Genomic DNA, 13,427 nt, shown 5'->3' with positions numbered 1-13,427 from the left:
TCAAAAGTATACTGATTTGGTGACTATATTTAGCATAGACAATTTTTCTTTCTTATCAATCGTTTAACATGATGACAGGTGGTTTTGTTAGATGCAACAAGCGAATTAAAAAATACGTCGTTACCCTAAGCTTATCGCGGGTATACTGTGTGTTGTTAAGCGGGTATACTGCATGATGTTAACTGCCAAAACTGGATAGTGTATCGAACAGCATTTGTACAAACTCGCGCGAGGGACTTACGATACCGTTACACCGTAGATAAGCGCACCTTCCCCGGCTATGAATAGCATTGAATCGAATGATAATTTTTTTTTCTCCCGTTGTGATTGTGGTGTATCAAAAGCGCGGAAAATACAATCCTTTATGTGGAACGTAATAATCGGTTCCAACTAATCGGTAGCGCAATGGATTTTGCCGATGCCGATTATTTACCGATTGTCTGATAATCGGCCCGATGCCGATTGTCTAACCGATTATCGGTCGAACACTAATATATATATATATATATATGCATGAATATATATACCATTTATATGTAGTTTAAAGGCAGTGTATACTTCAATGGTGGGCATCTATAGAAGTGCTAATATCCTGCTAGGGTTCCTGTTAATGCAATATGCACATCTTACTTGTTTATGTTAATTGCCGTCACTGTTGATGAACTGTAATAGATCGAGCTGGTGCCTCAAATCTTTCCAGTTTGATCAAAATAGTCTTCAGTTAGTTAATTGGCTTAGTCCCACATATGGGTGACATATTTTCTGATCAGTGATTTAAATTGAGGTATTATGGATTCTCCCTGCATATAAAAAGACTTAATAATATATTTACATGATGCTACTTGGTGAAGTGAGATCATTCACCTCACAATTTGAGATGAACATCTTCTGGTTCATTTGGAGGCTAGATCAAAAAGTAAAAAAGATTTGAAGACAAAGTAAGTCACAAGTCCGAAAGAGTACATTCCAATATTTAATCAGATAATTTGAGAGATTATATCTCATTGAAACCTCAGGGACATCCCAAAGCACTGAACAGGGTAAATTTAACTATAATGTTAGTATGTTCAAGTACATATCTCATTGAAATAGATGCAGATAATCTAAGCCAATTTGGAACTCAATGGGATAAACTCTGTTAGAGCACTGTTGGGTTATATCCAATGCCAAGTTGGAAGAATTATGGAAAAAATTGTATGAGCCATTCATATTTCATTAAAGGAATGAAAGTAATATTAAGCTGCCATTATTGTCATAACCTTTGCATTGTGTTACAAGTAGAAAAACACAATGCAATGGTCAAATGCTGCCAAAAAGTATATCCAGGTCTCGATCTCCATGCCTGAGACGGCCATTCCTACTGCACTCCCTCAAAATCTGCAGTTTATTCTGACAATTCCTAAAGACTATCGCAATGAAAACTTGATCTACCCTCACTTTCAGTAAAAGTAAAAGTAAAATAAAGAACGTTAATACTGCCACACTTGTTAAACCAACTATAAATGCATGATAAGACAGATCCAACAAGGGTATCCCAATGGAACTAAGTATAGCATATCCCAACTTTAACAAATGATATACTAGGATATGGGAACATGAATCATATCCCAATCAACTCTTGGTTGTTTTACCTTGTAGATTGAAGAATGCTTCATCAAAAGTTTGAGAAACATTTGACCAATCAGAAGGGAGCTTGATACTGTTAACAATCATGTTGGGATTTAGAGCAGATGTTACTGAAATCGATACCTTACAGGCTTGCCATATAACTTTCAAGAAACTCATATATTATGGTTGACAGTCAAATCTCTCTCTCACATTGCAGATTTTCACATATTTTTTTCGATTTTAATCCTGTGTTGATAAGTTTGTTCAAGAGCTACTGTGTGGCAGCTACATGATTCCAATAGTACCCTAATAGTTCTGTCGCCCAATTTTGGGCAGAGATGTGGATCAAAGTTTAAGTCTGTGTGACGTAGGAATGCACTGAGGACTATTTAAATGCAACTTGAAAGTTGTCTCTCGATATCGGTGTTAGAACGGTTTGCTCTGTCAACAAATAGAATGTTTGAAATCAAAGTGATGATAAATTATGTAATGAATTTATTAGTAAAATCCATCAATTTTGTTCCCAAAGTGGCATTTTAGCTAGATGCGATATTGATTCCATTGCAGTATATATATATACACACCATTGTAAGCCTCTCACTGACAGTGCTCTCGACAGATTTGCGAGACGCAGATGGTTTAATCAAAGAAATGTACTTTCCTCCACTTCAAATTAAATTAACATGCATTGTGGGAGTTGGAAGATACTATTCCTAATCTTATCACTGATTACTCGATTATCAGGAATCTCTGTAAAGAAGTAGGTAAAATCCCGGAAGGAATAATTAGTTTAAGAAATCTCAAAGATGAGAGGTAGACAACATTCTTCCTGAGAAAACCAAAGCTAATTTTTTTTCATAACAAACTTCAGTTACTATAGTAACCTAGGTTGACAGTGAAGACAGTTCATGTTGGAGTCTCTTGCTGACAGTAATTATAGACTCAAGCATGAAAGAAAACCTCCCTGATGCTATAGTTTACAAAATTGCTCCTAGACTTAATGAAAATGGAAAATGCAAAGTTCTTTAAACTTGAACAAAGATGGCCTGAACTTGCCATTTACAGTAAATGAAACTATTTTACAATGTTGTATCAGAAAATTTCTGAGATGTTTATTTTAAAGTAGTTTGCAGAATATCCCAAATATTAAAGAAAATGTGTATCATAAAAGAAAAAAAGGTTCCTAACACAAACATGTAATTAAAGTATTTGTGGTGTATATAATCATTTAATTGACAGGTTTGTTAGAAACTAGATTCTGCATAGAGAGGTTTTATATTTAACAAGCAACAGCTACTAAATTATGATTTGTAGCAATTTAAAATGAGTAGTAAGAATGTCTCCCTCATTTGAATGTTTGCATATCTTTAAAGGCAGATAGCCTGCAGTAAATTTGGAAATAGTATCAATATTTGGAGCAGAACAGAAGAATTACATTTAAGGAAATTGGAATTATCATATGACTTAAAAGGACAAGAGCAGAGTCTAAGATATCCAGAAGGACTAATAATATTGTTCTTCCTAATGACAGGGTACCTCACACTGTTAATACCTCCTTGATATTCGAAAGAATGTTGTGTGTTTATTTTCTTGTCTCTCACAACACCACTTCTCTCACAGTAACCGCTTCTGCAAGCTAACCACATATATGTATTTTGGTCTCTTTCAAACTCATCAAGATACCATGAATATAAAACTTAAACAGCTTTCAGGTGGTCTTTCCTCAAGTTTCAGATCATCATGTTTGTAAATATTCAATTTAATATCTCAGGTATTTTTTTGCTAGTGTAATTTTGTTCATTTCTGAAGTAGCAAGTAAGTATTGATTCCATGAATTCTACAAATTTTGCGACGCGAGGTTGTACAAACCCTTTTCAAGCGCAGCCATAAATGGATTTATCAGCAAAACCTTGCATTAATCCCTGAGGGGGAAGAATGCTCCCTGGCCCTCTTTACATGGAGAGTCTGCCCCCAGTCTGCCCCCATTTCCCCCCAGCCTCCCCACCCCCATCTGCCTCAGATTATGATATCAGTGATTCCTTGTTCCTCCTTTTACTCAGGTCACCGTTGCCTCCAGGTGAGAAGGTGACCTACAACGGTAAAGATGTCCTCTGTGACAGCTGTTCAGATGACCCCGACGGGCCGATCCTCAGCAAGAAAGAAACCACCACAATGAACGGCACTAATGAAGCAGAAAGGCCAATTCAGTCAGAGGGTGCCAATATTCGTAAGTGTTACATATATCATAGATCCGTCATAGCCTGATAGTGTTTTGCCAGTATACAGCCTGGAGGAATGTCATATTATGTGGCATTGAGAAATTATTACAATAGCATAATAGACATTTTAAGTAGTAGTCCCATACTGTATACTGTAAAACTGCCGGCATATGAAATGTGTGTGTGGTTATATAGCTAATGTTGAACTTTGTTATGTTTAGTGTCGATCCATATATGATGGCTTGTCTGGGCTCCGTTCTGTTCATCAACAGGGTCAGAATCCTGCATGTCATGTGTGACAGTTTCTTCTTGTTTCGTGGAGGGAGTAAGGATTGAGTTAAATTATCTGGGTTTTGAGGACACGAAAATAGAAACAAGCGATGAGATGGTTCCAAAATAAGGTGATATCTTAAACTGGTTGAATTGTTTGTCTCTCTGATGTTTACAGTTTTCTCTAACTCATTATTTTTTTTGTTGATCAAATTCAAAAAGTAAGGACTTGCTATTAAAAGCTATCATTTGTACTCAATGATCTGTATGATACATGACTGTTGACCAAGAGAAAAAAAATAACTCAATGATGAAGCTGGTCAGGTAATTAATCTTAAAACCAAAATGATGTTTAATTATGCAACCAGCTAATAAGTTAAACAAAGTCGACACCAGCCTAACCTCTCTCTCTCTCTCTCTCTCTGCTCTCCTCTTCCATCACAGGTTGCTTCAACTGCGGTGATATAATCTCACAAGGCCAGGCATTGGTGGCGCTAGACAAACACTGGCATGTATGGTGTTTCAAGTGCACTGTATGTAAGAAGGTGCTGTCTGGTGAATACATGGGAAGGTATCGTTACCTAAGATTAAGGCTACCTATAATTACTGTTATATGTTATAATGGTGTAATGTTACTCTGGTATTAATGAAAGTGGAAGTATAGTTTTTAGTGAAAACAAAACTTGAACAAGAAGTGTACTGTGGAAGGTTTAATAGTAGTTCCTGTTTAGTGCAAAGAATGTAGGGTGAGGTTAGTTTGCTCCAAGTTTATTTTGGTGTTCTTTTTTTCTTTGTATTTTTGAGTAGTACATATAAAGAGGGATCTCTCACATTAATGAATTACACACTTGCCTTTGTATTTATTAAGAAGTTTAATTTTAGCTGTTTGCCAGTGATCAATCATTTTATTTATCATATTTAGAAACTGACATAAATATTCATAGATTCTCAAACTGTAGAAAAACAAAAGTAGTTAAATTATGATAAAAAAAAAAGGACAATCTGCATTTTCATTAACATTTTAAATTCTAAGAAATTCTAAGTAGTAACGTAGCTTAATTACATCTGACGTTTTCAGAATGCTTTAGAACAAAAGTTGTAAGAATACATCATAATTTAATAGTATCGTAGAGTACCAGAGTTGATATGAAACAGTTTCCTTATTGCGTTCACAAGTCATGCTTAAAAGTGTGAGACTAAAGAGGTTAGCTATGTGACCAAAATTGACCATATTTGCTTATTCGTCGACAATGTTACCATCCAATGAATATGAAGAAAAATAACATGTATTGAAATGCCTCCTTCAGCAAAATATGATATCTGTATGATACTCTACTGCATTTGGGTCTGCCACCAACTACCTAACACTACATAGAACATGTCCGTTCATTCTTAAATCTCTTTTGTTTCAATTCAGAGATGGCAAGCCGTATTGTGACCGAGACTACCATAGACTCTATGGCATCAAGTGTTCACTCTGTGAGGTTTACATCACCGGGAAAGTACTGGAGGTAATATATTGTACTATCACGTGCAAAGAATGATAATATATAAATGATAATATATAAATGATAATATAGTTTATGGTATTGTTACAGTGGTATCATGTATTGTTTCAGTGGTATCATGTGAGATACTTCATAACTCCAGGAGGCCGGCTGTTTCCCTGAGAAATAAGTAACAAAACTTAAACTAGTTGTATAACGCTTTCAGAACATGTGTACTTATCGGGCTATGTCTGTACATGAAGTTGATGAAACCAGTAAATAGTGCTGACAGATGACTGATATTTTGCTAAAACAAAACAATACTTCATAGGGATCAAGAGAGAGCATACTCCTAGCTGACTTCAACATGAATTAGTAGAAATGGGGAGGTGTACTTTACATGCAGTAATTATATACATAAATGGATTCAATATTCCACACTATACTTTCCTCATTGCTATATTTTGATCGGAAAGGAGTATGAACTTAGGAACTAAAAAAAAAAAAACCTGATCTAGAATTGGACTCATTTGTACATTCATGTACATATATAAAATAATAGCATTAACTTTGTGATGAATGATTGTTGTTTGTGTTGCTGATTGAGCCTCTGTACCGACCCCCCTAAATACCCCTCGTTGATACAGATGTGCATGATTGAACCTCTGTCCCGCCCCCATCCCTTTCCCCTACATACCGCTGGTTGAAACAGATGTGCAGCAGCTTATGATGCTAGTCTGCAGGAGAACATGATTAAGAAACATTTTTGTTATCTTAGGGAAATCAAATTAATCTTGGATTACTGTACCATATGTCCTATTGTGACAGCAGAGTTTAACTAATATGTAATAGTACTTCTGCCTTCTCAGGTGTTCAACCATTCTATTAAGTCAGGAATTGCCTTCTGCCCCTATGAGTCTGTCAAAACAAACCAATGTCACTTGTCAGGTTTGAAATAGACACAATCAGTCAAAGCTGGATCTGGAACCGATATATATTATTTAAAAACGTGATCATCATCATCCTCATCATATAGTTTATGCTCTTCTAAACTCAAAAACTAAACTGGTGTGACAAACAAGGAAAGAAGAATATCTTTGGGGGGGGGGGGGGGGGCACTGAATGTTGTAATGTCTAACAGTACCATATTGAGGAATTTTGGGAAGAGAAATTTATACAATTTAAAGAGCTCATAGTTGCTAAGGAACATATGGTAAAAACATTTAAGCTAAATTTGTCTGTGGAAATAAGGTAAAAACAGTTTTTTTTTACAAATAAATGTTGATATTATTTGACTGGTGAAGTGGGAGGATACATGTTGACATAGAGACAGAAGACCTAGAACATTAAAGCAGCCTTATGAATAAATATGTATATAAGGGTAATAGTGACCCTTTAAACAACACTTTGAAATAACAGAACATATATTGGTGTTAAAGTTACCCTTCAAACAACACTTTGAAATACAGAACATATATTAGTGTTATAGTGACCCTTTTAACAACACTTTGAAATAACAGAACATTATCAAACTTGGTCCATTTATTAATTTCAAAGCCATGTTATACAACCTCAATCTTATCAGCATATACACCAATGCAATATGAGGAATATATTTTGTATGGATAATATTAAAGAGACATAATTTAATTCATGTAGGTGTGAGAAATTCAGATGGGAATTGTGAGCATTTTTAAAGGGATGTTATTTCATGGAAAGGCAATGAAAATTATCAAAATTGAACAGGTCCTGAAAAAGGGTGAAGTTTGATGTCTATATGAAGCCAACCAGGAATTCATCCCTCCAACCAAAACAGCTACAGAGGAGACTCTGGGGTGTCAGAAGCCTGTTACTGTACCCATTAGGCCCTTTACTGTATAAGGTAGCATTACGTCCATTAAAATCCCCATTGACTTACACACTAAATCACAAAAGTAATGTGGTCTCTAAGTCTAGATAGAAGTTCTCACTAGCTAACACTACCCATCACTGGATAGCTGACAAATTGGCCTTTCATGGCACCATCAATTTTCCGTATCATGACTGCGCAGATTTTTTGCTATCCGAGCTGGAAGTTTTCGTCACTTGTAAACAAACCTCTTCACTCAGTAGTAAACAATTTACGTACGCTGCTCCTGGGAGGGGTGAAAAATGGCCTCAATTGACCAAATTTTTGAACCACATGTACTTCCATTCATGCTCTTCAACATGCAAGCCACAAAAATCCAACTCCTGATTGATAACAGGTCAAAAAAGATGTTCTCCTGCTGCTTTTGGCACTTTTCCTGAAAGAGAACAATCAGGCGGATGGTAGAGTATGCCACCATAGAAGAGACTGGTGTCAGATGCATGTTACTGTACCCATTAGGCCCTTTACTGCATCCAACGTTCAGCAAAGTTATTTCATTAAATTCATCGGTGCTGGGGTTTGAGTTCACAGTGAAAGCAACATTCATAATTCCAACTGAAAAGACCAGTGTGTAAAAAGGAAAAAAAATGGCATTTAAGCCTCTTCTATAATGATTTGTAATTTCTTAGTGTACTTTGGAAGTTTATTTGTAGGACTGGAATCTAAGTCACAATATTAAATCTACTGATTCACCATTAGAGAGCAGTATACTGAGCCTGCAAATGCCTCACAATAATCCTTGACTATCCAACCTGGTTTTATGTAGTTCCGTTCCCCCTGCATTATATCGGTTACATCCTTCACGAGTACATCATATCCAGGGGATATTCTTGGCCTTGATGCTAAATCATTATTGTCCCATCTGACGGAGAACTACTTGATCCAAACATCGGCTCCCATCAAGTTTCTCCTGCACGAACACATCGTGACACAGGGGATGCTGAACCCTTCAGCGATTTGAAAGGATGTCAGTTCCACCATCCTCTCTGCCTCTTCAAGATTCACAGATTACATTGATAGCCACTCACTCGGTCATCCCCTAAGCCTGGGGGGCAATGTGAACCACAAGCACAGGACACTACTCGAAAATCTGCTGAAAGCACGTCGTCGAATATGTGGTTTTACTTAGAAATTAGTCTGCTGTCATAACTGTTATTCCTTGTTTTGATCAACTTCTATCACTACCAGCTGTCAATTCCCTCTGACAGATGTACTTTACCGTATCGGTAGCTTTGCCCTCCCTCGATTAGCCGTACGAGGAAGGACTTGTCCAGCGTGTAGAAAGGGAGGGAGGATGTGTCATGCTGAAACTCTTTATTATTTTGATTCATAAAGACACTTGTTAAAGTTGTGCACTGGGGCAATATATTATTCTGTTTTACAGGAAGTTATTTTGTGGTATATAAGTATTAGACAATTGTGGTCTCCTTGGAGACCAGAGGCTCTGAACTAAACATCATTATTTGAAAATACCATGTCATAGTACTAAATGATAGTTGCATGTACTCTACAGCAGGATGGTTGTTGCCCTCCTGGTGTAGAGAGAGAAGATTACTGACGTTTGGTGAAATTTAGCCCGTTTAATGAATAACGTGAGGATGTCGCCGACTATCTGTAGCCTCTCTCAAAAAATTGGATATCATTTTCAGAACAGTTTTGTGCTGAGTTTGTAATGTGGTGTCATGTTTCACCGTTTGATTAAAATTACATTTAAGGTAGCTAGTAATTCCTAGCTTTATTGTCATACGGTTGAGTAAGTGCATTATAAGTGCAGTGATGAAGAATTAAGAGCAAACAGGGCATACCGGCTCGATCGTTGAACAAGATGGCAATAGTGATGTTGATGATGATGATGATGATGATGATGATGATGATGATGATGATGATGATGATGATGATGATGATGATGATGATGATGATGATGATGATGATGATGATGATGATGATGATGATGATGATGATGATGATGATGATGATGATGATGATGATGATGATGATGATGATGATGATGAAATGATGATGGTGATGGTGATGATGGTGATGGTGTGATGGTGATGCATGTAAACCCCAGCAGTCATTAGAATTTCTTCACTCATGTATTGCCTTCAGGAAGTCAAATAATGGCCGGTCAACTTCCAGCGTGACCAGTGTGGTCATCAAAGATTTTTTACCTCTCTTTGATAAGTGTCGAATTTGACCCTCTTCGATATGCCTGAAGCAATAATATAAAGAACCCAGAACCTTCTTTGTGCATCCTTCAGTATAACAGGACATATAGGGATCCTGTGTCATGCATTCCTGTATATCTGATTTATTGAAGAAAGAGATATAAAGAAAGAAAGCAATATTAAAACAACAGCAACAACAAAATAAAAGACAAAAAAAAAAGTATAAATCATTTTGTGTTTACGTTTGACCTTCCACGTATCTTGTTTCATCTTGGAAATATTACATCTGGACCAAACAAATGCTTCTTCTCATCACTGTGTATTACCAGTCATTATTATGCTGTAATGTTTTGATGACATCGCCCGATTTCCTCGGTCGCAGAAAATTAAAAATTTCCATTCTAGTTGTCCCTAATACCTAGACGATGATACGGTCTACCTGCGATGACTGTAAAACTCGATGATTCTATCGTTATAAAGCGATGCTCGCAATTATAGAGGGGCCATGTCCGTGATCAATTTGGAGTAGTCTCCTAGGATTGCATGAACCAGATTTTAGGACAAGTAGTCAAATTAGAAAGCAACGTTATACCTCAAGTAACTCTTGGTAAAATTAACCAATGTACATGTGGCACACTAAAAATGCGAGTCTGGGAATTCAACCCTGTCATGTCTTTCATCATTTCGGTATTAATCTACAAATGGGCTGTACCTGATGACTTTTAGATGTTCTGAGGCAGTGGAAGTGTAATTACACGGGAGAAGACATGATGTGAATATATGAGCAGACAACTGTAGTATCTATATAGGCTCAGTGCGTGAGTCTGTTCATTGTCATGTTTCTTAGTCTAATTGAAAGTTGTACTGTAACGGCATGTGTGGGTGAAAGTCTCATACAGCCAAAAAGAACATGAATGTGATTTTGTAGAACTGACTGGTGGTGAAGGAATATGTGGGAAATATGATTAAATTCTACCTAATTCCCACCCATCCATTTCAATGCTCTTTAGGTGCGTATCATTATTTACGGGCAAACTTTGGAATCTTGTCAGATTGGTCCATCTTTATCTCGAGACTAGCGGTAGCTGCATAGTGACTTCTTTGATTGGATAGGAAATGTAAGTCTCACGACCTTACCATCTTACTTTTGCTGACATTTTTTTGTCGATATAAAGTATGATAAAACATCCTCATATATCTTACAGGAATAGCATCATCTCAAGGGTGCAACTGAGACAGCTGTTATTAAATCTATATGCATAGCCACAATGGATGACTTCAATATATCCATCCAATAGTCTGCCAGATAATGTAACATGATTACATGTGGTCTCATAAAGTAATTTGCCCCCTCGAATGTCTCGCTCACATCTCATCTAGAATTCATCTTTCTATTTTTAAACGACCGAGCAGTCTCATGCTCCTCCTGGATGCTTCCATTGTTATGACGTGCTGTCTGCGGCAGGGGCCTATTGTTTACATCAAGATGTTTCTTTTGTAATGATTCTCTGCGCTTTGCAGTCACAGGCCAGATGCTGGACATAAATTTCTCCACCAGCCGTGGAAGCACGAGCCAGACTTCCGTCCTCACATGAAAACAACTTTTGTCTCATAAAAATTGAAATTCCCTCATAAGCATCCTTTTTTCTTCATTAATTCCTTTACAAAAAGCAAATGAGATTTATGCGATGATGATGACATAATGATATAGTTAATGATGTATAAATTAACCTTTTATCCCTATTTTGTCAAATATTACAAGTCATTAGATTAATTGCAGCTCGAATCACTCGGTTCATATGTTTTCTGGTCTGGTGTGTATACACCATACAATTACTTGACAGCATTCACAGCTGCTGTGTCAATAAATCATGCATACAACACTAACTTGGATAATGATACATGGACAGTAGTTCTGTTCTTGTGCCACTTGTATATTTCATGCATAATAAGCACAAAAAAACTTAAATACTTATTTGAAATACCTTTTTATGCTCGGTGATATGTTTTTGTTTACATATTTTAGAAAGGACATTGTCAGTTAAAACCACCCTTTACGTATGAGTTGCATCCACTTAAAAGCAGCTTTTTTTAATATTTTTTTTTTACCATTCTTGTAGCTTAATTTGAAGCCATTTAATTACCAAATTACGATTGTAAGTGAAAAACTTAAAACACAAACCTTGTTTGATATCCACCCAAGGATGGCATATTTAGTAAATTAATTAACCAATTAGCTTGAATTCTGATGTCTGTATAGCCCATACATGAGAATTAGTCACTTGTATACAAGCCTAAAGGGTTCTGATTCAGATACCAGCAAATGTTAGTTTGAAATCAAGAACACTGTTTCATAGCTATAATAATGTGCATTGTAAATGGGACATCAGCAGGAAAAGTGTCAGTGTGTAGCATCTGAACTGGATCAATATCTACCTATACTACAAAAACAAATCTCACACAGCTGCCAATCAGGTCAAATCACTTCATGTATATAGTTATTAATAATACTACCTTTTGTTGTCACCATGGTGACAAGACAATACCGCAGATTGTTTCCAAGAAATAATGATGCACTCGCTAAATATAGATATGTTTGAGTTCAAAAATGAAAAACAAAATTGAAAATGACCATCTGTTCATATTAATAAACGAGGTTCCCCTCAGGGCCATTGTCTTAACAATTAAATCCTCCTTGTGTCACCACCCTTTGCATGATTGACCAAGAATGGATACAGTCATTAGTCATTGCTATGGCTCAGATCACATTCATGACTAAAATATGCTGCTTCCGTGTCCCACAAATTCAATTGATACCAAGACAAAAAAAGCCAATTTGGAAGTCCAACAGAACGTCTGACAGATTGAGACATCCCCCACCCCCCAACACCTCCCACATTCTCTTATAACTTATTCATACCAACAGCGTTTCCCTTTTGAAATGTTTTCCAATTATGGTTCTTTTTCGGCTGCTTTATAAACAAAGGTAATAATTTTATTCACGACAGTTGCATGCCCGTCGGTTTCGTCGCTAGGAATAATTGAGAATTGATTGATGCAATACCTAATCTGGTACATTTATAACTGCCGGTTAAACACTTGCAGGTACATTTATATGCACCTGATAAGAACTAACCAGTACACATCTATCACATTTTGGTAAACATTTCAATCATGCCTAGTGCTTTTTGTTTCTATGATTGGTTTTCAAAGATAATGTAACAAGCCCACTTTTTGTTCAATTTTAAAGGGAGCTGAACTGAGAATGCTTCCAGTCATTATTTAGACACAAACATCTTCTGTGTTTATTCCTATTCTCATCTCTTTCTGTCTTTGGTAGGCTGGAGATATGAAGTACCATCCAACTTGTGCCAAATGCTGTCGCTGTGGCAACCACTTCGCCGAGGGGGAGGACATGTTTATTCAGGGTGAGCCGGAGCAAGCTGTAATCAAATCAGTTTTGGGAATAGAAAGATGAAGGCCTTAGGTCAAAGTTTGAAAATCTATAAGGAATGGTACTTTATAGCTTAGGCTCGCAATGTCCAATGACCCACAAGACCAACATCAACTTAAAAATAGGTGTATTAACCAGTAGTGTTTCCAAATATGCTATTAAAATTTAACAATGGTCAGAAAAGTTTCATGTTGTAAGATTTACTCTAGAGACCTATACAGTAGTTACTCCCAGTCAGAGGAAGGAAACCAGCGTATTGATTATTGAAGCTTCCTGGTCACAAGAACGGACTTTACATAATTTCATAGAGAA

General features: G+C 36.6%; 1 protein-coding gene across 9 annotated transcripts in view; it reads left to right on the top strand.

Annotated features, from left to right (window-relative positions):
- Nucleotides 1-13,427, top strand: part of LOC139967322 (actin-binding LIM protein 2-like) — a 158,177-nt gene that overhangs the window by 115,584 nt on the left and 29,166 nt on the right. For all 9 annotated transcript variants that reach the window (XM_071970994.1, XM_071970996.1, XM_071970990.1 and 6 more), the window contains 4 exons: nt 3,669-3,835; nt 4,542-4,668; nt 5,515-5,608; nt 13,002-13,089. In XM_071970994.1, coding sequence (XP_071827095.1) covers nt 3,669-3,835; nt 4,542-4,668; nt 5,515-5,608; nt 13,002-13,089 — 476 coding nt within the window. The remainder of the gene's footprint in view (nt 1-3,668; nt 3,836-4,541; nt 4,669-5,514; nt 5,609-13,001; nt 13,090-13,427) is intronic.

Source organism: Apostichopus japonicus, chromosome 5 (assembly GCF_037975245.1).
Source record: "Apostichopus japonicus isolate 1M-3 chromosome 5, ASM3797524v1, whole genome shotgun sequence".
Classification (NCBI taxonomy): domain Eukaryota; kingdom Metazoa; phylum Echinodermata; class Holothuroidea; order Aspidochirotida; family Stichopodidae; genus Apostichopus; species Apostichopus japonicus.
The sequence above is the reverse complement of the archived record's forward strand: the minus strand, read 5'-3'. Positions and strand labels throughout refer to the sequence as shown.